The sequence below is a fragment of the Dipodomys merriami genome, unplaced genomic scaffold (genome assembly GCF_024711535.1).
Source record: "Dipodomys merriami isolate MVZ:Mamm:240054 unplaced genomic scaffold, mDipMer1.0.p SCAF_291, whole genome shotgun sequence".
Classification (NCBI taxonomy): Eukaryota; Metazoa; Chordata; class Mammalia; order Rodentia; family Heteromyidae; genus Dipodomys; species Dipodomys merriami.
The window spans coordinates 33,280-61,024 of NW_027204393.1; the positions used below are offsets into that span (position 1 = coordinate 33,280).

Below are 27,745 nucleotides of genomic sequence, written 5' to 3' on the forward strand. Positions count from 1 at the left end.
ATTGTGTCCAAAGATTAAACAACATTACTAGACAAACACTGTACAAATGAAGATTAAAATGAGAATAAGATTACCACAAAATATGTATAAAATGTGCAAAATTCAACATATATAGAGATAGATAGATAGATAGATAGATAGATAGATAGATAGATAGATAGATAGATAGGCCTATGATTCTCAGCAACATGGTAGGTTTCTGGAGAAAAGGATAAGCTTATTTAAACCAGTACAGGTAGTTTGTCGTTACTCCCGGAAAGCACATATTGTCAGTACAGGTTCCCCCATAGCTGGGTGGACAAGATGAACATGGCACTCCCACTTTATATGGTGCTTCTCCAATCCAATTGCCTCTAGGAGAGAAAAGAGGAAGCTGGCATTAGTGTCCCTCACCCATTTAGAAATATTAGCTTGTCCTCAAGTGAATGTGCCCATGTGTTGACATAACAATTGTTTTAAGAAATTTAAAACACACTGAAAGTGACACACAGTTTTTATTCCCGCATTAACTTATTCTATTTTTTTATTTTCAAATACTACCTCTTTTGGTATGTTAAGAATATCTAAATAATTTATAGATACTCATTGAGGTCACACTAAGCATGATGGTATCTAAGTACTGGTACATTAGGTTTATTCTATTCACATCTGTCCTGTCTCTCACAGCCTAGAGCACAAGGTCAAGCCACTTAAATTTACTCCTACGAAAATCATTCTAATGCTCTCTAAGGATGGTCAAGAAATACTAAGCATTTGCTGGAAGGCTGGAAACTGAGAAATAACTAAGAAGACATCTTATACCCAATAAATAGGCTATAAATGTTCATAAAATGTGTTTCCAATGTTGTAAAATATTTTAGATTCCAGCCTTTATAAAAACAAGGATCCAGGGAAAATTATTCTTATTATAAGAGAATAATGACTCAAATAATGATTCCAAACCTTTTCCACATATAAATTCATGTCTACTAAATTTTGGTAGCTTTAATAACACTGAATGCTTTCAATTAAACTACTTTGTTTTGCTAGTATTTTTTTCTGTCACTGTACTGATTGTCATAATTATAATAGTGAGCCACATACACCATTTAGGATACTTCAAAAAGGCTGCAATATGATTGTCATTGGGATTTCTTAATTCAGAAGGAGATAGTAATAAATACATTTCAGTAGCATGATTACTAGTAATTAAAATACAAAGAAACAAGATTTGGGAAAGCAAGGTGAGGAAAATTTTAGATAAAAGGCCAGAATCTTATTTCCTCTTCAGAGAAGTTTTTCTTTAAGTCATTAGTCCACTTATTTGTCATGCAGTTGTTGTTTTTTTTTTTGAGGATTTGTTGTTAGGGGATTTAATTTTTTGAGTTCCAGGTATACTTTAGATATGAGACCCTTCTCTGTTGTATGGCTAGTGAAGATCTTGCTAGCTATGTCCTTTGCCATGCAGGAGCTCTGCAGCTTCATGCAATCCCATTTGTCCAACTTTTCTTTGATTTGTTGTGTTTCTGGGTCTCTATTAAGAAAATTTCGGGGACTGTGAAGGTGGCTCAGTGGTAGAGTGCTTGCCTTGCATATATGAGGCCCTGGGTTCAATTCCTCAGAACCACATAAGCAGAAAAGGCTGGAAGTGGTGCTGTGGCTCAAGCAGTACAGTGCTAGCCTCGAGCTGAAAAGCTGAGGGACAGCACCCAGGCCCAGAGTTCAAGCCCCACAATCGACCAAAAAATTTTTGCCTGTGCCAAGGAGACCTAGGGTTTCTCCTATTCCATTCTGTAATGTTTTCAGAGTGTCTGCTTTGACTTCGAGGTCTTCGATCCATTTGGAGTTGATTCTGGTGCAAGGTGATATATAAGGATTTAGCTTTAGTTTTCTACAGGTGATTAACCAATTTTGCCAGCACCATTTATTGAATGGCCAACAGACACATGAAGAAATGCTCAACCTCTCTAGCCATAAAAAAATGCAAATCAAAACAACATTGAGATTCCACCTCACCCCAGTTAGAATGGCTGCAATCAAGAACTCTAATAACAACATATGCTGGAGGGGATGTGGCTAAAAGGGAACCCTACTGCATTGTTGATGGGAGTATAAAGTTGTTCAACCACTTTGGAAAGCAGTACGGAAGTGCCTCAAAAGACTCCACATAGAGCTCCCCTATGACCCAGCAATCCCACTTTTGGGCATCTACCCAAACAATCACAAACAAGGCCATACTAAAGTTACCAGCACCACTAGGTTTATTGAAGCATTATTCACCATAGCTAAGATATGGAACCAACCCAGATGCCCCTCAGTAGATGAATGGATCAAGAAAATGTGATATATATATATATATATATATATATATATATATATATATATAATATGAATTCTATGCTTCCATTAGAAAGAATGACATCACCCCATTTGTTAGGAAATGGAAAGCCTTGGAAAAATTATATTAAGTGAAGTAAGACAGGCCCAAAGAAACTTAAGTCCCATGGTTTCCCTTATTTGCAATAACTAGTACATGTGTAGGGCAAGTAGAAAAGGTCAAAAGCTATGTACATATGACCATATAAGATGATGTCTAAAAAAAGGGCCAGAATCAAGAGATTCCACCTTACTCCAGTTAGAATGGCCATTATCAAGAAATCTAGTAACAGATGCTGGAGGGAATGTGGCCAAAACAGAACACTACTACATTGTTGGTGGAAGTGTAAATTTGTTCAAACACTCTGGAAAGCAGTATGGAAGTTCCTCACATAGAGCTCCCCTATGACCCAGCAATCCCACTGCTAGGCATTTACCCAAATGACTACAAACAAGGCCATCTGAAGCTACCACAAGTAGGTTCATTGCAGCATTATTTACCATAGCTAAGATATGGAACCAACCCAAATGCCCCTCAGTAGATGAATGGATCAAGAAGATGTGATATATATACACAATGGAGTTCTATGCTTCCATCACAAAGATTGACACTACCCTATTTGTAAGAAAATGAGAAGACCTGGGACAAATTACATTAAGTGAAGCAAACCAGGCCCAAAGATACTTAATATAGATTTCATTGTTTCTCTCATTTGCAATAACTAGAATATGTCTGTGATATTCTTAGCAGGGGATCACAATAGCCCAATTGCTAAGTGCATAGAACCATATAAAATGAAGCATATCAAAATGAACTCCAAGAATTGGAAACAAGAGGTACTTATTATGTCCCGTATACAGTTATTTCTATTTTTTCTTTCTGTTTTAGTTGTATACAAGCTTTGTATATAAGCTTGTATATAATCTTATCTGATCCATGAAAGGGAAAGTAAATCTCAGAAACAGCAGGACAAAGGATGAACTAATGCAACAAAGATATTCACTAGACATTATGTTGGAAATGAACTTTACAACTTGGGGGGAGGAGAGTGGGGAGGGTAAGCAGGAAAAAATGAGGGAGGGGTAACAGTGTTTATAAAGAAATACACTTATTATCTTACTTATGGGACTGTGACCCCCCTGTTAATTACCTTTACAATAAATTTTTAAAAATAAATAAATCTAATAGATTTTGAAAACAAAGAAAGAGGGTAAACTATGAAGCAAGTTATCATTTTCCTTAAAACTAAGTAAGACTCAGAAGTGATTATAAAGCATATCTATAGAATATGACAATATTTAGCAAAAACAAAAAATATTCAGATATTTTTATATTCATGGGTATTGGCCTATTAAATGAGACTTGCTGATTAACTTTTCATATTACTAAGTGCAATGGAGTTCTATGACTGTTCATCTTCACTTAATTTTATGGCATATTCCGCCTTGGTGATAAGAAAATGTCAGCAAAATTTTGATAATATCCTATGCTTCTCTAGAAATAGCCAATGCCATTTTCTTATGACTGTGTTTCACAATTTCATCCCTCTCTTTTCCTGTCTGTGTTAATAATTTTATTTCCCTCTATGTAGTTACTTAAAGCTATGAAAGTATATGAAACCAGGCTATGCTATCTAAATTTTATCGAGTTTCTATTTAGAAATTGCATAGCAGATATTTTTGTCAACAAAATTTAGAAGTAGAATTTTATTATATCCAAATTTGAGATTATGAACATTGATATAAATCACAATTATTGAATATGGGATAATGGTATTTAATAGTAAATCAAGTAATTCCTATATTACTCATTCTATTATTTCTTGTTCTGTTCCATCTAACTACATTTTTGTTCTCACTTTCTTTTCCCTTTCTCTCTCTCCTTTTTCTCACACTGAAAAGCAAACTAGAGATAATTCTGTATTGACACTGGAAAAATTCTATTTTCCTGTCAGTCAAGATTTAAATACTCTTCATCATCTAGAGTCCAGAAAACACTTTTATTAAAACTAAAATTATTCTGTTAATGCAATATTTTAATTTCTTGGACCTATAAAGAAATAACATACCACATCAGTGACTTTACAGAATTCGAATTCATTGGCCCCAAATGGAAACTAAAATGCAAAAATTGAAGCAAAACATCTCTTTGACCACTTGGTTACTATTTGCCAGATTTATATCAGGGAGAATTGATAAAGGCTTAATAAAAATTGTGGAGCTAAAACTATAAAACAAATGCAAACATCTTTTTTAAGTGCTTTAAAAATAGTGCAGAGATCCTATTTCCACCTAATACTGATGAAGAGAGGACCATAGGGAAAATCATTGTTTTTCTAACGTTATAAATTACTGCCCTGGCACACAACCATATCAATGAGTAATGCAGTTGATCATAACACATTGTTACCCTCCCTCATCCCCTCTCACCCCCACTGGAATAGGTGGAGAAAATCTTTGTCTAGGAGTTACTTTGGAAGACACGAGGAGTATCATAAATCCTTTGCAAATTTTAGTATTTATTCCAAATGGAACAGAACTCTGTATAAATATTAGAGCATTTTCTCATTTAAAACGTTATTATTATCAAGAAGACATTTTGTCAAATGTTGGCAAGTGTGTGTTGATCTTTATATTATAAAATGATCCTAAATATGAGCATATTCTATAATCTTTAATAAAGTTTTAGGATACATTTCATGGAGACAATATGGGTCTCACTGAATATTTTTTAATCAAAAAAGAAGAGATGGAAAAATTTTGCTTTCCTAGTAAAAATGTTGAGTGGACACTCTATTGCTGATAAATCAGAATATTCCCAACATTCTGGTATTGATATATAAGATAAATTTCCTAGGAGATTCTTTTCTGATACCTGTTATATAGTTCTTAAAAGTCTGAGAAGTACAATATTTACAATCACCATGATAGAAGAAATATGGTAAGAAGAATTTATTGAGCTCCAGCATCTCAAAATATTTTGCTCCCATTTTTAACCCAGAATCCCTGCCCTGGTGAAACTTTTCACTTTATCATTCTCTAGGGAATGTAGGAAGCATGGTGAGGTTCAAGATTAGAAGCTACAGTAGCTAAATTGCTTAACTGTCTAAAATGCCTATCAAACCAGAGAGATTTAACAACACTCCAGGATCTGGGAAGGAGCATCAAGCTTGATACTTACTTTGGGGCATAGTTGCACACCAAGTATACTGCACGTCTCCATACTGATCCCCAGACATTCATGTTTTGGCAAGTATGGATTGCACATCCTATCCGATTAGAAGTGGCCCAAACCATCTGTGAAAATAAATCAATACTTTCTTATATTGTTAAGAAAATGAATGTTCACCCAAATAAAAGTATTTTGTAAGGACAAGTCAAAAATTAGCAAAATAATTGAAATAACCTGTGTATAATGTGTACACATAGGACCAAAACATCTCATGGGACACCTGGGGTTGCAATCCTGAGGGTAGGGAAAGGCATAATCTTTCACTTCGTCATACCATGGCTTTACCAACTGAAGGATGGAGCGGTATCTAGATATCAAAAGAGAACACATAGAGTAGAAGACCTTAGAGCATAGTATATAAAGTGGGCTCATGTTACATTATAACTTAAGTAAATTATTACTTATCATCACTACTACCACCTAGTAGAATTTTATATTTCTCCAAGTAGGGAAAAACATGAAAATGTTCAATGATATTACATTTGTCTATATGGCAGATTATTTTGACGGGAAATGTAAATATTTCAGGAATCACCAAAGTCTTATTTAATTCACATCAAACTTTTCCTTCACCAGGATTTCATAAATAATCTGGAATTAGACACATGAAGTAATGCATCTCTTTAGCCCTTAAATCTGATTCTGAAACTCATAATTTAATGATGGGACCACTGATTTTCCTCTCTTATATGTATAAGTCAATGAACGTTAGATAATGACATTCCTCAGTAGTAGAAAAACTTATCCTATTAATAATAGCTTTACACACAGCTATATATATATATATATATCTACATACTTATGTATATTTTTGATTTATTATTGTATAAATGTGTCACCATGAAAACAATATGTAAATGCAAATGTTTTCAGTTTTATCTATTTGCTAATTTATATATGCAGGTATAACAACCATGGGAAAGTATATACACACATACATATGTGCACGCGTGCGCACACACACACACACACACACACACACACACACACACACACACACAAAGTGATGCAACTTTATCCTCAGAGAGGATACAGAATATAGCTTCATCCTTTCTTTGATTCTTTGAGGGCTATGACAAATACAGCCTTGGGAAGTGTGCTCGAATGGTGAAAGGGGAAACTGTTCTCCTTTAACCAAATATATAATTCTTAAAGACATCAAGAAGTTCATAGGCCAAGCATCCATGCCTGATACACAGTGATTACTCAGTAAATTCTTTCTGATATTACTCAAAGTTGGTGTAGTTCTTCATTCAAGTTCCTAATTAATAAGGTCATGTAGAGAAATTGCATCAGTGAAACTTCTCTCTACCTTCCAGTTCGAACAGACAGATTTTGGCCCAAAAATCTCAGCAAGTAAGAGGGTCCATGGTCCCAAATGCAAGTAGCAGCCCAAGCTTCAGCAGATTTTGCAAGATTTTCATCCCAGACCTGTAGGGAGGGGGAAAAAATCGTCAGCTTTTGTGGATTTGCTATAGGAAACAATGAGTGAAAAGGAGGAAATGGCGTTACTATTTCCTAGATTTCTTCCAATTTACAGTATTGTCTATTTTAACTAAAACAAAGCCAATTCCAAGTAGTGTTACTCAAAGTTTTATAATGCAGTTCATGCAGTTAAGCAACAATTTCTTTATTTTTATTGTGAGAATACTGAGTAGAGGAGTTACAATTACATGGGCAAGATAATGAGTACATTTCTTATCAAGCATTGTAGCCTCCTCCTTTGTTTCCCCTTCCCATTCCTTCCCATCCTCCCCTGCCCCCCCACCCAATCCTCCGAACTCCCCCAACCCCACTCTCCACCAAAGTTGTAAAGTTCATTTCAACGACTTGTACATCTCATTGTTGCAATGGGTCCACCTGTATCCATATTTAAATGATTTGTTTTCCCCTTCCCCTCCACAAATTATACCTACATCAAATACAGTGAAAGTAAGGGTTATACCATGGGGGAGGGACATACAAAGCTACAAAGAAATGTGTTAGAAACAATCTCTTGAAAGAAAAATAAAACACTTGAATACATATGTTAGGGTTCATTTCTCTAACATCAACTTATCTGACCTTTTCTGCTTCACTCAGACATTTACTAATTATTGCAAATAAGGGAAACCATGGACCTATGTTTCTTTGGGCCTGGCTTACTTCATTTAATATAATTTTTTCCAAGCCTTTTCATTTCCTAACAAATGGGGCAATGTTATTGTTTCTAATGGAGGCATAGAATTCCATTGTGTATATATACACATTTTCTTGATCCATTCATCTACTGAGGGGCATCTGGATTGGTTCCATATCTTAGCTATGGTAAATAATGCTGCAATAAACATAGTCGTGCTGGTAGCTTTAGTGTGGTCTTGTTTGTGAATATTTGGGTAAATGCCCAAAAGTGGGATAAGCAACAGTTTCTTTACAGTATCATGTAGGTCCAAAATCCAGACCTCAGGTATAGGTTAACAAGAATGCCATACACGATTATCACTGGGAAACTAATCACTGATTTTATATATATATATATATATATATATATATATGTATATTTATATATATATATATATTTTTTTTTTGGAGTCCAGTCGTGGGGCCTGAACTCTGGGCGTGGGCGCTGTCCCTCAACTCTTCAGCTCAAGGCCAGCGCTCTACCACTTGAGCCACAGTGCCAATTCCAGCTTTTTTCTTTTAGCTTATGTGGTGCTGAGGAATCAAACCAAGGGCCTCATGCATGCAAGTGCTCTACCACTGAGCTACCTTCCCAGCCCAATCACTGATATTTGAATGCAGCAAAATCATTTGATTTCCTTAGAGATTATCTTTGCAAAAGGAACTTTGCTATGAAGACATATTATACAAAGGTGATCAAATTTGTTAACACTGATTTATAAAAATGAACTATGTCCAGTATTATATCAGAAATTTCAAAGGGTAGATGATATACTCAGTATAATAAATCCCAGAGTTTTAATATTTCATCTTAATTGAATCTTTAGTAGTAATAAATGGAGAATTTATAAATTTTAGTTGGTCTGAATTGAAAATAAGCTAAAAATAACTTCACAATGCTACATAGGTGTTACAAAATATAGTATAATATGATTTAATTAAATTAAGAAAAATAGTAATTTGCTTTTCTTAAAGAAAAGTTAACAGAGATACCATTCGTGTATGACAAATTTTCATTAATTGAAAATTTGAAAAAATATTCATAATAATTGAGAAAAAGTTGTAGGATAAATCTTGATTTAATATACACTCATATTTAGTAACAATATGATTGACATGCTCATTTCAACATCTACACAGGGAAACAAGCATTTGTGAACCTGAAAATAATAATTCAACTCTGAAATAGTAATCTATATTCTAGCAAAGTACAAAAATACATATTTTTCATATATATTTATATATTATATATATATAATGTATATTATTCTTGAACAGAGAAGTGTTCTTCCAAAGATTTTTCCCAAGTAGGAATGATTAGGGATGTATTTGTCTGTTAAAAAGGATTTTTAATTGAATATTATGGTTCAATGTTATAGCATTATTTCATAAATTATTTGTAATGGTTATATATTATTCTACCTGAAACTTTTGTGTTCAAATTGTGACTACACAAGGGTTACTTTCCAATGTATCTTATAAAATAAGACCTTATATGAGGAAGAAGGGACAGTTTTATACTTTCACAAATTCACAGGGACTCCCATTTGAGAACTTAGGCCTTTCCTCTTCATCAGGCTGTGTGTAGTTAGAAAATAGGCATATTTTCGTGGAAATTACAAACTTAAACAAACTCATGGGATTGCTTGACTCTGTCACTGAAAAGACTTGATTTTCCCCAAAGGACAAAGTTTACCTAGATTTATTGAATATAACACTATATTTAAGTAAAAGGAAACAACTAGGGAATTTGAAATAAAACAAGAAATGTAAATAAAAATGAATGAGCTTTGCAAAAGGCAATCTTAGCCAAAAGGCCAAGACAGATACCCTCTAAAGAGATGTGCTAATTCTTTACAAGGTATTTTTCTAATGAAAAATAATGATCTTCAAAAAATTGAGGCAGGATTACATATGCTCACTCATTATATTCATTATATTCATGTTAAATTTTAGTATCCTCAGCCTGAAATTAACATTTTGTATAGCTGTAGAATTTATCCTGTCCATCAAAATTAATAAAATGTGGATTTTAAAAAATACAGATTTCAGTTCTCCAAAATACAAAACACAATGGTTAATTCACAAAGGAATTTCAGATGGACTAGCATCAACAAATTTTATTTCCTGAGAGGTTCTTGAGTTTGTAACATATACTGTAAATATATACAGGTAGAAAAGAAAATCTAAAAGCACAACACATTAAACAATTTTAAAAGTACTTTATAAGGTTCCAATTGTATGCTCATTCATATATGTAAAATCTAAATATTATATCAAAGAAATAAACAAAAGTTTCATACCTGAAATTATTTTTAAAAAACCATATATGGCTAATATCTTATGTGAATAGCCTCTGTTAAATATTGTAAGATGATCTGATATGAGGGAAATGTATTTGACATTACTGAGGTCCACATATTTGGGTTTCTATTAAATATTTTACAAGCAAAGTTTTGGAAAAGATAATTTATCGGAGAGAAGTCCCCATGTCCTTTCAAAGAAGGTTCTGGAAGGCCTGAGAGACATGGGTCAATTTCCAGATAGACTTGCCCTCCATGTTGCATACAATTAACTGTCATGTTCTTGCTACAGATGGATCAGGTTTTGTGTTCTTTCTTGCTTCTGTTCTCAAGCAGGTCTCACATTCACCTTCTAAAAGGGAAGTCTGCTTGGAAGAGGGAATGCTGAAATTTGGAGGTTGTGACATAGCTTCTGGTAAACTTGAATTATGCATTTGCTTTTCCTCCATAAGTTACAATTCACACGAAAAGATGGGAACATAATTTGCGTCTTTTGTCTCCAGTATACTTAAACTTACCTATATGATGAGGTCTTTGAGCGATGAAAGTAACAGTCAACTTTTACAACTATAAGATATTTTAACAAAAGATTTCTTTCTAGTCTATATAGAGCATTCTTTCTCACACACAATCTATTCTTTCCTTATACAGAAGCTCTATTTTGACATGAAGATTGTAGGGTATTAATGTCAAAGAACTTAACAACTTATAGAAGTTCAATGAATGGAACTGCAAATTGCCTAAGCATTGGATTTAGTCCATAAATTTATTTTTCTTTTTGTCAGTCTGTCTTGGGGCAGGGGAGAAGGTACTCTGCAAGCCTTTTATTTGTTACACAGACATCCTGATGTTAAGTCATGCCTCCGGATGATTATTTACATTAGTTCTTTTTTAAATGGGCTCTTGCTGTCCTGAAATACTTCTGGACCTGGTTCTTTACCTTATCTTTTTCTGCTCAATACTGGAGTTCTACTACTTGAGCCATACCTCCACTTCCATGCTTCCCATCACAGATGAGATTACAGGCACAATCTACCACACCCAGCTATTGGTTGAGAAGGAGTCTTGCATGGATGTGCAGACCGACTTTGAACCATGATTCTCATAATCTCATTCTCCCAGCAGCTGAAATATAGGTATAAGCCAATGGTACCCAGCTTTCTGAATTCTTGTTAGCAATGTAACTGATAACTTTGAGAATCTGTTTTTTCATGATTTTTATTGTTATTATAAAGGTGATGGATAGAGGGGTTACAATTATATAAAGCACACCTTTCCCTCACTCTCTCCCAATCTGTTTTGAGCATTTAATTTTAAATTATTTTAATATTATACCCTATAATAGAGAAAAACAAAGGGAGAAAATAAACAATACATACCAATGGAGAAAACAAGGTCACAAGCATGCATTTTTCTTCAAATACCTAGTAAACACATATGATACTATTTTCTTCTGTTAGCTATACTGAATAGTTGATAACTACTTTGCTTTTATTCAAAATTCTGTCTTTTTATTTCCCAGCTTTGTAAGTAGAAAAGGCACTTTCATAGATATTTTGCTTTTAAATATTTCAAATCTTGTTTCCTATAGATGAGGTAAAAATCAAGACTATTATTCATGAATAAAAAAGCCATTTACAGGCCCAACTAGGAGCTAGATATTCTAATTAAACTAAGTAATTCATAAAGTAAAAATGGCTTACAAAAGTAGTGGAATATGCACAGGGTTGTAGGTCTTCCCTGTTGCTCAAAAGAGTTTTATTTTAATTTTGGTGTTAAGAGCCATTCAGTTTGTCACTTCATAAATGGATTGAGTTTACTTTGGGCTAAAATATTCATATGTAGTATTAATAAAGACAGCTATCTTGAGCTGGGCACGGTGCCTTGATTATAAATCACAAGAAGTTGTGCTAAACCCGGAATTCAAGTTGATGTTATTTAAATTTCTAGAAGAATTGTAACAGTTAGAGATAAGATAAATATTTTAAAAATACAAAATTCTCATCAAGACATGTCACATCACAGACATTTCAAGCTTGAGTTGAAGAAACATAACACCGAATCAAGGAATGCTCTGTGATGGAAGGTTGCTGACTTCTTTCTGTGATCTGTTCTTTTTTTACATTATCATTATCTTTAGTTGTACAAAGGAGATGCCATTCAACAAAGTGGTTTATGAATACAATATATCTTGCTCAATAAAGGAATCAAGTAATGATATAAATCCAACCCAGTTGATAAGATCAACTGTCCTAAAGTTCTTGGCTCCATAAAATAGAGGCAGCCAGGATCATGAAACACATCTGGAATAATCTATCCAGCCAGTATCTGGGGTCAATAAAAAATACAACCAAATTAGAAAATAACCTCAAACATTACTTGGCACTCTATATCTAGAGTTGTTTGATATGATATGTTTTGTTTTTCTTCTTAAGTAGATAGCTTTTAATTTCAATGATAAGAATTAAGTATAGGAATGTTCAAAATGATAACCTCTAATAGAAAAGGGATGGATTATTTGGAGTAAATAATTGTTCATACTTGCTTTTTTAGTAGTGAATATGTAATGATTTTCTGTAGTGATTAAGAGAAAATGGACTGTTAAAATGACAAGTCATTTTACATTTTTACATTTTCAATATAAAATGTGATTTTAAGATGAAAATGTTAAAAAAATAAATCTGTTACGTTTTTAAAGTTTGGTGACTGAGGATCAAGGGTCAATGATAGCATATGTTATTTTTCTTCCCTTTGTAGACAGTCATAGACTTGAAGCATGACCATGAAGTAGTCTATGCAATTCCCAAGAATAGTATGTGAAATTTAGGTTAACTTGAGGGTCATCATATATGAAGAAATTACTAAATAAGACATTAAAAGAGAAAAATCAAATAAATCTATAAATATAGCTTAAATTTAACTTTAATTTGTATATTATAGCCACTAAATATGCTTGTCAAAATCTATTATCTTTATAAAATGATTCATAAATTGAAACAAAAAGCGACAGGAATATTACCCTTGAAAATTAGTGGATGCCAAATAACTCATTGTGTGCATGGTAATCATACTCAAAGACATAAAAAACTTAAAATATGAATATGACACTTACATTTATTTTCTTGTGCATGTATGTGGTGGTACTGAAGTATAAGCTCAGGGCTTTGCCCTGAGACAGTGACTTTTCCGGTTGGGCCATGCCTACAACCCATTTTGCCCTGATTATTTTTGAGACAAGGTGTTGCTTTTTGGACCACAGTCTTGTATTTATGTTTCCCATATAGCTTAGATGATAGGTACACTACTGAGTCCAACTTTTTCTTTTGAGATGGGGTCTTCTGAGCTCTTTTTTTAATCTAGGCTAGCCTACAACTTTGATCTTTCTAATCTCAGACTCCTATATATCTGAGATGACCAGTGCTAAACACTGCATCCAGCTATTGGTTGAGATGGTGGTCTAGCAAACTTACCACCTTAGTGACTGGGATAAGAGATATAACATGTGTGGAATAGGGTTAGCAGGAGAATTTTCCCACTGAGTCTGCTCAGTCAGTTAGCTTTAGCATAATGGAGAGTAATCTGTCATCTCAGCTCTGTGTGGGTTGGGCCAGGTCATTTCCAACACTGTGCTCTCATTGGAGCATACTCACGGTGGAACTCAGCCAGGCAGGGCAATTAAAGAAGGACATCCCTTGCCCAGAGACACATGGATTTCAGCTCCCAAGTAGCTCTAAGTGGCCTTGTTCATGAATACAAGTGTGAAGAGGGATGATAACTTGATTTTCCATTTCCTTAATGACACAAATTCTTATCTTAGGTAAGCTTTTTAGAATTCAAATATCTTGGTGCAGCTTTTTCTGATAGTCTGTGTTTGTTGATAGAAATCAGATGGGAGTTGCTTGTAGCAACTTAATATTTAAGAGAAATGGTAACTGAGAAAATTTGGTGACTGAGGATTAAGGGTCAGGGATAACATGTTATTTTTTCTTCCCTCTTTGTAAACACTCATAGATTTGAAGCACAATCATAAAGTGGTCTATATAGTTCCCAAGAATAGATACAATACCGTAAAAAGATTTGATTTCATGTGAAGAACTTCTTTCTTACTATTCAGTGCTGTCTTCATATGAAATGCATGTATGGAAATTATTTAATGAGCTGAAGAACTAGAGAAATGAGCACATGTACTATCATTTAAATCGCAGGCTCACTGTTGGGAAGAAGTACATCCTTATCATTTTTGCTAACATGCTCTGTGATCCTGGAGAAGTTATGCTCTTCAAGCTTCAAGTTTCCTATGTTCAAATGATAAAACGTGTCCCCATCTCTCAAGATTGTGGTAAGCATTAAACGAAACAGAGACTGTAGAGTATTTAACACCCCGCTCTCTCATCAGAATGGCCCTATTATTAATGTTGAGGTTCAAGAATAGTACTGATATCCATGAACTGGAAAATCTCCTGAAATGAGAAGCAGCATGAAGTGCACTTTTGATTATATTACCAAGCATTAATCTCTAATACCTAGGAAGTAGAATTGAGTAAAACCAACTAAACCTTAAAACAACAAACAGCAACAAAATTTTGTAAAAATAGTAAAAACAAACAAACAAAAACTTCCCAAGCTGAGCATTGGTGCCTGTAATCCTAGCCACTCAGGAGGTTGAGATCCAAGAATTAAGGCTTGAAGCCAGCCCAGGCAGAAAATTATGAGATTCTTATATTCAATTAACTGGCAAAAGTCTGGGAGTACAGGTGTGGCTCAAGCAGAAGAGTATCATCCTTAAATAGAAAAAGCCCAGTGAGACCAGGAGACCCTGAATTTAAACCCAGTACCAGCCCTCCACCTAATATATATATATATATATATATATATATATATATAAATTTAAGACATTAATTTCATATTTTATTGTTTAGGGGTTTTTTTGAACTGTATTTTTTTTGTCTTTTTTTTTTTTTTTTGGTACTGGGGATCGAACCCAGGATGTTGCACTTGCTAGGCAAGCACTTTGCCACTGAGCTACAACCCAGCCCTAATTTCACATTTTAAATCATTGTTTAGCATAGGTTTTTTATCATTAAGTTTTAAAGTCATTGCTGATAGAGTCCAGTGATGGTCTTCTTATCCGAGGAAATATAACACCAACCAGCTATAGTTTAACAAGGAATGGTTGCAAGAAATGGTTAACTATGTGTGGTCAATATCTTTCCCACCATCTCTCCACTACAGTATTCTTAAAGCAGACTTCCTGATTGCTTGCCTTCCCTGGGATCTCCGTGCAAACCCCGCTTCGCACAGTGCCCACTTGTCGGAAGAACTCAAATGCCTTTCCACCCACCTACCCTCTGCTGAAAATGTGATCTCGCAGGAATGCAGAGAAACAAGTTTGGTAAATTGTTCCTATTTGATTAAGTCATCAAGTATGAATTTTGAGGCACTTTTAAGCAGAACCAACTATTGTGTCCTCAAGCAACATTTTGGACTGCTTTGCTTTTAAGTACCTGGTATGAAATTTTAAGATATTTCATGAAAAATTTATTCTGAAAACAGACACAACTTGTTGGACATTTTTCCATATTTGTGTCAAAAAAGTGTTTGGTTCCTGAATTCAGATGCTATGGATGACATGGTCCGGAAGCATTCAAATTTTATCCTTCCAAACCTCAGACTCGCATGTATTCTTTCCCAAATATTTCTAATAAGCAGTTTAAACTATTAGTTGGTTGTTCTTGTTTTTAATCTTCCCTGTCCTGCCTCCCATGCCACTGTTTGGAAATTTTCACAAATGACCAAGCCTGTCCAGGTCATAGCTATTGAATGGCCATTATGCCCATTAAATAGTTTTCAGATGTATTAAATTCACACCAGACTAGCCAGAATCATCAATTTCTAAATTTCCATTTATCTGAATTTTTTTCCCAAAGCTTTACTCTGAATGTGTCAAGAAGACATAGGCTCTTGAAGCAGATTTGGATTAAGAATGGTTTACCTCTCAGTATTTGCTTTTTAAAAAAAGACAGAGTGTGGCATATTCTTACAAAAATTCTTGACTAGATTCCCAGACATAAGCTCACCCATCCATGCTGTCTCCACTACACTGCCCTACCTCTGTTTTAAAGTGTTCCATTTTGACTAACAAAGCATGTTCACATCCTAAATTCTCTGCAGTGGAAGAATGCACCCTCCCACATGCTGGCTGCCTTTTTCAATCTTCATAGACATGTTTCCTTGAGGATAAACCTGCAGCCACTTAATGGCTTCCTGAAACCTGCTCTTTATTTTGTGTTCTCTGACTCCAAAGAAAACAATTGTCCTCCTCAATGACAGAGACATCGCCCTTGTCTGCTCGTCATATCAATCCTCATTCTTTCCCATCACATGAGTTGCTTACAGCTACTGACTTGAACATCAAATCTTTCACAGCTCCAGCTCACTGCATTTGCCTCTCTATTGTTTTCAACTTAGTTCAGTTTTCTTTATCTATCTGCCTCCCTCCAATGTGTCCCCCACCTCCCTGGCCAGTATGCCTTCCTGAAAAGTGCAAATGTGATTAGGGAACATCCCACCTGACTAACTGGGAACCAGAACTGGATAACTTCCCAGCTCATAGTTTCCTGTGACTTACAACAAAACTCAAGTTTCTTGGTGTCCCTCCCCCCCCACTATCAAATATCCTTTTTTTTTCTGTACTAGGACTTGAACTCAGGTCCTCATGCTTTTCCTCAGCATTTTTGTTTATGGCTGGCACTCTTTTATTTGAATCATACCTCCAGTCTCTCACTTTTTCCTTTCAGACACTAAACTAAGCCATATAGAAATCTACCCATGCCTTTAGAATATGCTTCTTTCCTTTTTTTTTTTTTTTTTGTCAGTCATGGGGCTTGAACTCTGGGCCTGGGCACTGTCCCTCAGCTCTTCAGCTCAAGGATAGTGCTCTACCACTTGAGCCACAGAGCCACAGAGCCAGTTTTCTGGAGATAAGATAAGTTTTCTTATCTGGAGATAAGAGTCTCATGCCCAGGATGTCTTTGAACCATGATCCTCAGATCTCAGCCTGCTGAGTAGCTAGGATTATAGGCGTTAGCCACAGGCACCCAGCATAATATTCTTCTATTTTGACTACATAGTTCCTCTGTTCTTTTCTTTTCTTCCTTCCTTCCTTCCTTCTTTCCTTCCTTCCTTCCTTCCTTCCTTCCTTCCTTCCTTCCTTCCTTCCTTCCTTCCTTCCTTCCTTCCTTTCTCTTTCCTTCTTCTTTCTTTCTTTTCCTTCCTTCCTTCCTTCCTTTCTTTTTTGACAGTCATGGGGCTTGAACTCAGAGCCTAGGCACTATCCCTGAGTTCTTGCACTCAAGGCTAGCACTCTGAGCCACAGTACTACTTTCATTAATTGGAGATAAGAGTCTCGTGGACTTTCCTGACCTAGCTAGCTTTGCACCATGGTCCTCAGATCTCAGCCTCCTGAGTAGCCAGGATTGCAAGTGTGAGCCACCAGTGCCCGGCAGATCCTTTTTTCTTAATTTTCTCTTTTATAGCATTTGTTTATATTTTGTAGTTAATATTGATAGCACTTTTGGGCGGGGGTTGCATAGGTTTCTTTTTTTATTGTGAAAATATCATACAGAGGGGTTACAATTACATGGGCAAGATAATGAGTACATTTCTTATCAAGCATTGTTGTCTCCTCCTTTGTTTCCCCTTCCCATCCCTTCCCATCTCCCACCCCCCCACCCCCCTCTCAGCCAAAGTTGTAAAGTTCATTTTTCGACATAACGATTTGTACATTTCATTGTACAATGAACGCAATGGTTCCACCTGTATCCCTATTTAAAGGATTTGTTTTTTCCCTTCCCCTCCACAAATTATACCAACATCAAATACAGTGAAAGCAGGGGTTATACCGTAGGGGAGGGACATACAAAGCAACAAAGAAACCATCTTATAAATATGTTAGAAATAATTGCATGAAAGCAATAACATTTGAATACTTATCTTGGGGTTCATTTCACCTAACATCAATCTTTTCTGCTTGACTCAGACATATACTAGTTATTGCAAATAAGGGAAACCATGGGACCTATGTTACTTTGGGCCTGGCTTACTTCACTTAATATAATTTTTCCAAGGCTTTCCACTACCTAACAAATGTCATTCCTTCTGATGGAGGCATAGAATTCCATTGTGTATATATACCACATTTTCTTGATCCATTCATCTACTGAGGGGCATCTGGGTTGGTTCCATATCTTAGCTATGGTAAATAATGCTGCAATAAACATAGTTGTGCTGGTAGCTTTAGTATGGTCTTGTTTGTGATCATTTGAGTAAATGACCAAAAGTGGGATTGCTGGGTCATAGGGGAGCTCTATGTGGAGTCTTTTGAGGAACCTCCATAGTACTTTTTTGTGGAATCATAGATCTCCCTCATCTTGTGATTTCAAAGCATCCTGAATATGTAGTGACTTAGTGCTAATATACTACCCTGCCACTTTCTTGTCTGTTAACAGTACTTCCTACCATCGTACTGTGAATACTAGTGCTTCAGCATAATACCAAGAAAATTAATTAAAATTGAGGAACAAGGGACATAGGACTGATTGACTCTTACCCACCAGATCTCTGTCACCCCACATTATCACCAGAAAGCTATTAATTTCAAATATTTACCAACTTTTTTCTATAGGACAAATATGATGCTGAGTTCTATAATTACAAGAAACAAATAACCTTCCTATTCATTGTGGTCAAATATTATTTGCCACTAAGACAAATCCTGAATTCTAGGAAACAAGGTCACTCTCTGTGGCTGTGTGTGGCTGCCAGTGTTTTGAGGGTTTTTGCCTGTCACCTGGAGGTGATGTTCTGAAATATATTTTGTTCATGTGTTTCTATTTGTAGTTCTTACAACATATCATAAAAGTGGAGACAAAGTAAATGTTCTTGCTCTCAGCTGGCTCTGTAGAGAGCTGTATGTAAGGAAGCCACCTTCAAGGTGTGTATGTTTTTTTATTGGTATACAAATAATACAGATCAGCATGTACCTTGGAAGAAAACTCCTGCAAAATGTTCCCTGTCTTCATTAGAAGCCAAGACACTTAAAAGGTTCAACATTTAGGGGAACAGGAATGCAGAACTCGCAATGTGCTAGAGAAATGCCTCTCTGTCAGCAATCTTTCTCAGTTCACTGATTTCTGGCAGTGATCATCAGGAGGCCTTCTAGTGGTCATAAAAGCATTCATCGAAGAGATTTAGGCTAGACACATCAAGTTTCCTAAGTTTCTAACTAGAAAATTGAGTTAGCCTCCTCAGATGAGAGGAAATGTGCCATCAGGGACAAAATATGGCTTTATATTTTAAAAAGACATTGATAGACATGAAAAATGTTTAGTCCACTACTTAAGAAAAGGGGGGAAATAATTCAATTATCCACATGATATTCCACATGGGATCCAAATAAATGAATTAGGCAGTTTTTTGGCATTTTTGGCATTTTATTCCCAAGTGGTGAATGATAATTCTAGGTTAACAGTTCATTGGTTCTTTCTGAAGGTTTGTTAATCTGTTCTCCATGCATTTCAGCCTGCTTTACTATCTGTTATTGAATTCATAACTAGAATTTTTCTGTTTTTCAGAGAAGCATAGGAATTGATTTGTTGAATTGTGAACCCCCTTTGTACAACTACCTAAAGATCATTTTTAAAAAGGAAAGCATAGGAAATTTTGTTCCTGAGCTTTGCAAACAATATCTGTATTGCCAAATAAAATAAGTCACATCTTTAATACAAGTGGTTTGGGCTTCTTGATGTTGTGCTACATCTTGTTTGTGTGCTTTTTTTTTTTCCAGATTCACATTTATGGAAATGTTATCTATCACCTGCCTGCCTAACCTTTTAATAATTCTGTGAAGATTACTAACTTCTGCACCATAATCCAGTGAATTCTTCTTGTTGTTGTATTTAAGTAAAGCTCTACTGTTTCTCTTCTGTTCACATTTGCCTAAAACCTCCTATTACTTGTTGTCACCTCTCTGGTGACTTGCACAAAATCAATTCTCAGGTCATCTTCCTAAGATGGCCTTCCTAAGCTTATTTTCAAACTGCATCCTCTCCCTAGTTGTTTTTTCATATTTAATCCTTAATCTTTTCTGAGACTCCTCAACTCTATAGCTTAAATATTAGGGATGTTCCATGCTGGTGATTTTGTTCCTGAAGTTTTGTTACTGTACCAGCCAGCTAGCCAGCTCCCGTTCTCTGCACCTGTCAAATGCTCCTCCTCTTTCATCATCTCTTCTTCCTCTTCCTCTTCCTCTTCCTCTTCCTCTTCTTCCTCCTCCTCCCCCTCCCCCTCCTCCTCCTCCTCCTCCTCCTCCTCCTCCTCCTCCTCCTCCTCCTCCTCCTCCTCCTCCTCCTCCTCCTCCTCCTCCTCCTCCTCCTCCTCCTCCTCCTCCTCCTCCTCCTCCTCCTCCTCCTCCTCCTCCTCCTCCTCCTCCTCCTCCTCCTCCTCCTCCTCCTCCTCCTCCTCCTCCTCCTCCTCCTCCTCCTCCTCCTCGGAACCTTTCATGGCTTTCCAGCTGGAGATAAATACTGAGCCATGGTATTTGTCTGTACTACTCTCATTAACATCAATCTTATTCGGCAGTGCATTCTACTAAATTATATGCTCAGTAACTTCCCCATTTGCTTTGTTTTTACTTCATTGTGGATATTTTAAGGACAGCAATTTCTAGCTTTGTGTCTCTTCCTTTCATGGAAAGACCTCAGAATGTTTTTTAAAATTAATTTAGTCAATTGATTTGAATTAGAGAACATCCTACAAATTTTACTCCGTGTGGGTCTTGCAAATTCATTCTTTGGAGGATAATTCTTATTCTAAGGAACTAGTGTGGTTTGTGGTTTAGAGCCATGGCTTAAGCTACCCTTCAGAAGAATGAAAAACAGCTGGTAGCCAAAGGACTCTGGAAATTAGTCAATAAGGTAATTGTAGAACAGAAGCCAAGGGTAAGGAAGTATGACTTGAATATTTAAAGTTGTATCTAAACAGTGAGAATTTGATGGGAGTACATCAAATGCACATATGGAAATATCACAATGAAGTCTCTTTATATAATTAATATATACCAATAAAAAGGAAAAAGTAAAATCATACCTATACTATTATTTGAGTGAAAAGTAACTTTTAGAAATATTTCACCCAGAATGTTTTCAATTAGAATCATGGGCAATTTTTCCAAAGAAAACTCTATAAAACCATGAGTTCCAAATTCTGGTGTTAAAGAGATTTTTACCATTTTTTTAAAATCAACTGCACAGTATATAACATAACCAAGTACTTAAGGAAGATTAAACTGATTGTTAGATCTTTTTTAGAATTCATAAAAATTGCTTTATTTCAGGTGATAAGGATGAAATATTATGATGAACTACTAAAATATTTATGGTAATATCAAAATTAATGCTGTTTACATACCTACAACAATTCATATAACAATTCATTTTCAACTAAGGACAATAAGTAATGGCTGATCACTACCTATACACAAGGAATTGTTCAAGAAAATAGAGATGGAAAAGATGAATAACCATCCATTTAGCACCCTGAAAGTTTAGAATTGGGAACTTAGCAAGAAATGCACAAATCATATTTGATAGTGATGAAAACATGATGGCAGACATTGAAGACCACAACAGTTCAAAAGAGAAGTCCTGTGTAATTATGGGTATAAGAAATGTCACTAAAGAATCCAGCATCCTAAAAAACTTGAAGCTGGAGACTATCAAGGGGGAGAAACTGGCACAGGGAAAAGCTTACAGAGGTGGAGATGAGAGAGATTACAAATCAGGCTGGTGCATTTAGAAAAAACTAAGAGGAAGATTGTGTTCCACTAAGCTCTGAGGTTCTCTCCAGGGTCAGCCCTCCCACTGCAGAGGATCATTTGCATGCAAAGTTGGTGACTCAGGGCACAAACATTTGTGATGTAGTCATAGTTAAGTTTGTGATGTACTTGGTACTGGTTAGGGATAGAAAGAACTAACTTTCCAATTGCTTGCAATCCCCACCAATGTTAGAAAGAAGTTGAAAAGAAGGTCACAGTGTCCTATTTAGATGTGTACTTTTCACTTAGCCAAGAGTTAAGGTCACTTACAGTGCTGTCCTGACCTCCAAACTATCTATCATATTATACTTCCTACTTAGTGTTTTTCAGGGATCAGATGAAGCATTTCCATCAATAAATAAACAAAAAGTCACTACCGTGAATGGATTTTTCTAATGGAACTAATCAATTTTCTCCCACCTCTGGGTCTTTGCTCTTTCATCTGCCTTTCTCTCATCTATTAGTGTGGCTTATTCCTTTAATTTTCTTCAGGCCAGTTTCACTGAGTTTTTCCTGAAGCCCTACTATGTACTGAAGCGTCACCAAACTCGCTTTATTTTTTTCATAACCTTTCATCTTTGAGCATACTATGTAATTTATTTATGTGGTTTATTGTCTGTTCCCACCCATGGGACAGGAATATCTGTCTCTCTCATTCATGAATGTATACCCAATATGTAAGATAGTAACAATATATAGAAAATGTTCAACAAATATTAAAGAAATAAAAAAATAAAGAAAAGTGGACTGTATGCTTAGTATTTACAGGGATATCTGAGAGCCTATATTTTGCTGGATAGAACTTACTATTCTCGTTACTTTCACTGAATGAAGGAAAATGTATAAATATCTATAATGCTATGGTTTCTAGTTACTCTAAAAATAAGCCATACGTAAGGGTTCTGATAGCTAAGAGAATAATAACAAGGGATTGACAAATAGAATATATTTATAGAATTTCCCCTATGTATTTTGGTTCTTTTTGTGGTTATTGTGTTTTGGAAGTCATGGGGTTTGAACTCATGGCTTCACGCTTGCTATTCGGGGACGCTATACTTGAGCCATGCCTCTCTAGTCCTTCTCCTGCATTTTAAGAAAGAAAACAAAGCCTCACATCTCCAGTGGGCATTTTTAGATCTATCCAATGAAAATGATGTTTCCAAGCATGAGCCTGGACCTGTGGAATTCCAGACTGAAATTCTAATCCCAGGAATGCCATTCCTTATCATACCACCTTGGCTTGGTCATTAACTTCTCTGAGTCTAAGAGATTTCTTTTTCTTTTTCTTTTTTTTTTTTTTTTTTTTTTTGCCAGTTCTTAGGCTTGAACTCTGTGCCTGGGTGCTGTCCCTGAGCTTCTTTTGCTCAAGGCAAGCATTCTACCACTTGAGCCACAACTCTACTTCTGGGGGTTTTTTGAGTATTTATTGGAGACAAGAGTCTCACCGAGCTTCCTGCCTAGTCTGGCTTTGAACAAAGATACTAAAATCTCAGCCTCTTGAGTAGCTAGGATTATAGGCATGAGCTACCAGCACCCAGCTTAAGAGATTTCATTTGTACAAGGAGGATAACAATCTCAACCTCATAAAGAGTATACGAACTACCAAATGAGATCATCTATGGAAACAATTAGTCAAGGCCTTAGCAGAAAAGCAATTAAGTAAGTGCATATGAAATGGATTAGTTCTTGATAAGTTGGAAGAAATAATACAACTAGATCAATGTATCTATTCAACTGTTTCTACTGTACTGCACTCACCTGTGACTTAACTCATGGTGACCCCTCTACCCTCAATGTCATTCAATAGTGAACTGCATTATATATTCTTAGGTTTCTATGTCTCCTATAATTCCAAATGGATCTTAGATACACCAAGTAAATGCATGCAAGGCTGTAAGTGGACAGCATAGTCATAATATTATAATTAATAGGAGTAGAATAAACTTGCCTCCAAAGTTGGCCCAGAGGTCTTGGTCCTTATCTTAGGGAGCTTAACATTGTGATCTACGACAGGAAGTTCCCTAATCATGCAAGCCAAGTAAGTTTCTTATAATCTGTAGCAATTTATTTTTTGGGGGGTACGGTAGTGGGGCCTGAACTCTGGGCCTGGGTGCTATCCCTCAGCTCTTCAGCTCAAGGCTAGCACTCTACCACTTGAGCCACAGCACCACTTCCGGCTTTTTTCTTTTTGCTTATGTTGTGCTGAGGAATAGAACCCAGGGCCTCATGCATGCAAGGCAAGCATTCTGCCACTGAGCCACCTTCCCAGCCCAATCTGTGCTCTGCCACTGAGCCACCTTCCCAGCCCAATCTGTAGCAATTTTAAGAAGTACTTGTTCCTCTTTTCCTTACATATCTTCATTATCTCCTAGAGACACCTCTCTGAATGGTTAATTGTTCTATTTTTAGACCTTGAATGTGTTTTCATTGGGCATCTTCCACAGAAAGCTTGAAGAAACCCATTAAAAGCTAACATTTATTCAACATCAATTTATCTGTAGGTCTGGCATAATTGCTCCTCAACTTACATTGTTCACAGCAATCCAATGTGGGGGATACTACAATTATTCTTTTCTTGGAAATGGTAAAAGTGAAACACAATAAAGAATTTGCCCAGTTTAGCATTTACCCAAACGATCACAAACAAGGCTGTACTAAAGCTACCAGCACAACTATGTTTATTGCAGCATTATTCTCTATAGCTACAATATGGAACCAACCCAGATGCCCCTCAATAGATGAATGTATCAAGAAAATGTGGTATATATACACAATGGAATTCTATGCTTCCATCAGAAAGAATGACATTGCCCCATTTGTTAGGAAATGGAAAGACTTGGAAAAAATCATATTAAGTGAAGTAAGCCAGACCCAAAGAAATAGGTCCCATAGTTTCCCTTATTTGCAATAACTAGTGTATATCTGAGACAAGCAGTAAAGGTCAGATAAGATGATGTTAAGCAAAATGAACCCCAAGATAAGGACACAAGTGGTTTTTTCCTTGCTTGCTGTTGTTTCTAACGTACTTATGAGGTACCACGTGATTTTTTATTTTGTTGCTTTGTATGTTCCTCCCCCATGGTATAACCCCTGTCTTCACTGTATTTGATGTTGGTATAATTTGGGGAGCAGAAGGGAAAAAACAAATTGTTTAAATAGGGAGACAAGTTGATCCATTGTAACAATGAGATGTACAAGACACTATGTCAAAAAATAAACTTTGCAATTTAGGCGGGGGTGGGGGGGTAGGGAATGTAGTTGTGGAGATGGGAGGGAAGGGATGGTAGGGGAAAAACAAAGGAGGAGGCAACAATGCTTGATAAGAAATGTACTCATTACCTTGCTCATGTGATTGTAATCCCTCTGTACAGTATTTTCACAATAAAAAACTTATTTTAAAAAAGAAAAAAAGAAAATGTTACACACACACACACACACACACACACACACACACACACACACACACACACACACACACACACATTGGAATTCTATGCCTCCATCAGAAAGAATGACATTGCCCCATTTGTTAGGAAGCGGAAAGACTTGGAAAAAAATTATATTAAGTGAAGTAAGCCAGGCCCAAAGAAATAGGTCCCATGGTTTCCCTTATATACAATAACTAGTAATGTCTAGAACAAACAGAAAAGGGCAAAAGTTATGTACATATGACCATATAAGATAATGTTAAGTGAAATGAACCCCAAGATAAAGGACACAAGTGGACTTTTCTTTCTTGCTATTGTTTTTAATGTATTTATAATGTATTATGTGATTTTTTTTGTTTCTTTTGTATGTTCTTCCCCCCATGGTATAACCTCTGTTTTCACTGTATTTGATTCTGATGCTCTGCATCTTATATATACATTTTTATAATTTGGGGAAGGGAAGGGAAATAATAAAATGCTTAAATAAGGATACAAGTTGACCCATTGTAACAATGTGATGTACGAGACACTGTTGAAAACTTTAAGGTAGGGGGGAAGAGTTGGGGTGGTGGGGAGAGAAGGGATGGTAGGGGAAAAACAAAGGAGGAACTAACAATGCTCAATAGGAAATGTACTCATTACCTTACTCAAATAACTATAACCCCTCTGTACAGTATTTTTACAATAAAAAACTTTAAAAAAGAATTTGCCCAGTTTATATTCCAGGACTATGATGTGAGCCCAAACATTAACACTCCAAAACTACTACTCTTAATCAGAAGATCATATTACTCTTCACCTAGAAGGTCAGAGTGGATCTTTTTCCTTAATAATTCTGTGCAAAATGTGTTTTCAGAATCTAAATTGGACTTCTATGAATGATGACTCCTTTAGATTATTTGGCAAGTCTGTTTCTTTTTCTCTGACACTGGCATCAACAATTGGTCAAATTCAAAAGGTTTATTTATATAAAACAGATGGATCTACAGCATGATTGAAATGATGTGTGGTACCACCTTCCCCCACCACAATTAGGAAATTCCATGTTAGTGGTCTTCATTGCCTTCTACCAGCTGCGGACTGTGTTCTTGCAAAGTACAGGACTTTAACTCATAACCCCAATCAATTCAAAACCCAAAATAAACTTTCACAGAACTCCTTTCCTTTAATACAAACTTAAGATTTTGCTTTCCAAGGGAAATGGTTTAAACATAGGCTATTTTTAAGATAGAGCAAAGAATGTGTCCATGGCTAGTTGGAACGTAGTGCAAACACTCCAGCCTTGCCATAGTTATCTGCAGGACAAAACATTAAATCACAAGAAGAAAGACTCAGCACGTCGTTCTCTTAGAATACAAATACCATAAGAGGTTTGCCCAAGAAAGGGAAGACACACCTACCCAGGAGTAAATCATCCACATGAAACCTATCTTTTCAAGAAATATTTTCAAAACATGTGTTAGCTGATAAATAAGACTATTGGATTCAGAAAACAGAAAAGTTCTGAGTTTCTTCTATAAAAAAGTAGATATCCCAAATGTGGTCAGGTAACATATTCTGTTCTTTATCTATGTCATTATATATAAGGTAGTTCAACTGTACTTGTAGAACTCACTGAAGAAAAATCCATGTTGATCTTCCTTTTTCTCCCTTTCCTCCACACTGTTCCACCCCTCTCCCTCTCTCTGCCTCTCTGTCTCTCCCTCCCCATCTGTCTCTGTCTCTTTGTCTCTCTCTCCTAAACCTCTCTCACACCTCTCTCCCACCCATCTCCTCTCTCTATCCTTCCACCTCTGTCTCTGTCTCTCTCTGTCTCTGTCTCTCTCACACTCACACAAATACACACACTTTACTTCTCCGATGGACAGTATGTAGCTCACTTAACACATGCAAACCCCATGTTTCTTGCCACACAAACATTTGTGGTCCTTTTAACATACAAATCAAAGTTTCCTCATTCAGGACTCAACAACAAGAAGAAGAATGCTTCTTACCATATATTCCATGTTTGCTGCTGGTGGAAACACTTTACCCCGAACTTGATTATGATAATCAAGAATGGCGATCATGTCGTTCTGCGAAATGTAGCGCTTCCGCCTGGCTTTGGGAATATCCGCAGAGTCTAGTGGTGCGCTCAGAGCGGCTGCAGTATCAGTGAAATTATTGGTTGGCGGAGATGAGTCAGTGGAGTTGAGTAAGACGACTGCACTTGCTTCACAGAGCAGGGACAACAGGAGAGCACGGCTGACAGCACAGATTGCTATCATTTTTGAGGGGTGCAAAACCAGATGCCACCAAATTTACTTTAAAGAAAAAAGGTAGAAATTAGGTTCTTTGAGACAAGAAATGAGACTAGAAGATAAAAATTCATAGCTAGCATTTGGGAGCACTGCTT

The 27,745-nt window shown here is 36.1% G+C and overlaps 1 protein-coding gene across 1 annotated transcript; it reads right to left on the reverse strand.

The window, feature by feature from the left end:
* Positions 1-125: 125 nt before the first annotated feature.
* Positions 126-27,617, reverse strand: Pi15 (peptidase inhibitor 15). Its single transcript, XM_070038718.1, has 5 exons — positions 27,345-27,617; positions 6,900-7,018; positions 5,762-5,894; positions 5,537-5,652; positions 126-353 (listed from the first exon to the last, which is right to left on the reverse strand). Exons 1-5 carry the CDS (start codon positions 27,615-27,617, stop codon positions 218-220), a joined length of 777 nt encoding a protein of 258 aa, XP_069894819.1. The 3' UTR covers positions 126-217.
* Between the last annotated feature and the right edge of the window lie 128 nt (positions 27,618-27,745).

Excerpts from the sequence above, each read along its gene's own strand:
- Pi15 (XM_070038718.1), bottom strand. The coding sequence starts at position 27,617 with ATGATAGCAATCTGTGCTGTCAGCCGTGCTCTCCTGTTGTCCCTGCTC. Across the intron at positions 5,895-6,899 it reads CTGTCTGTTCGAACTGGAAG|ATACCGCTCCATCCTTCAGT; the intron begins GTAGAGAGAAGT and ends TTTGATATCTAG. Across the intron at positions 5,653-5,761 it reads TGTGTACACATTATACACAG|ATGGTTTGGGCCACTTCTAA; the intron begins GTTATTTCAATT and ends TTATTTTCACAG.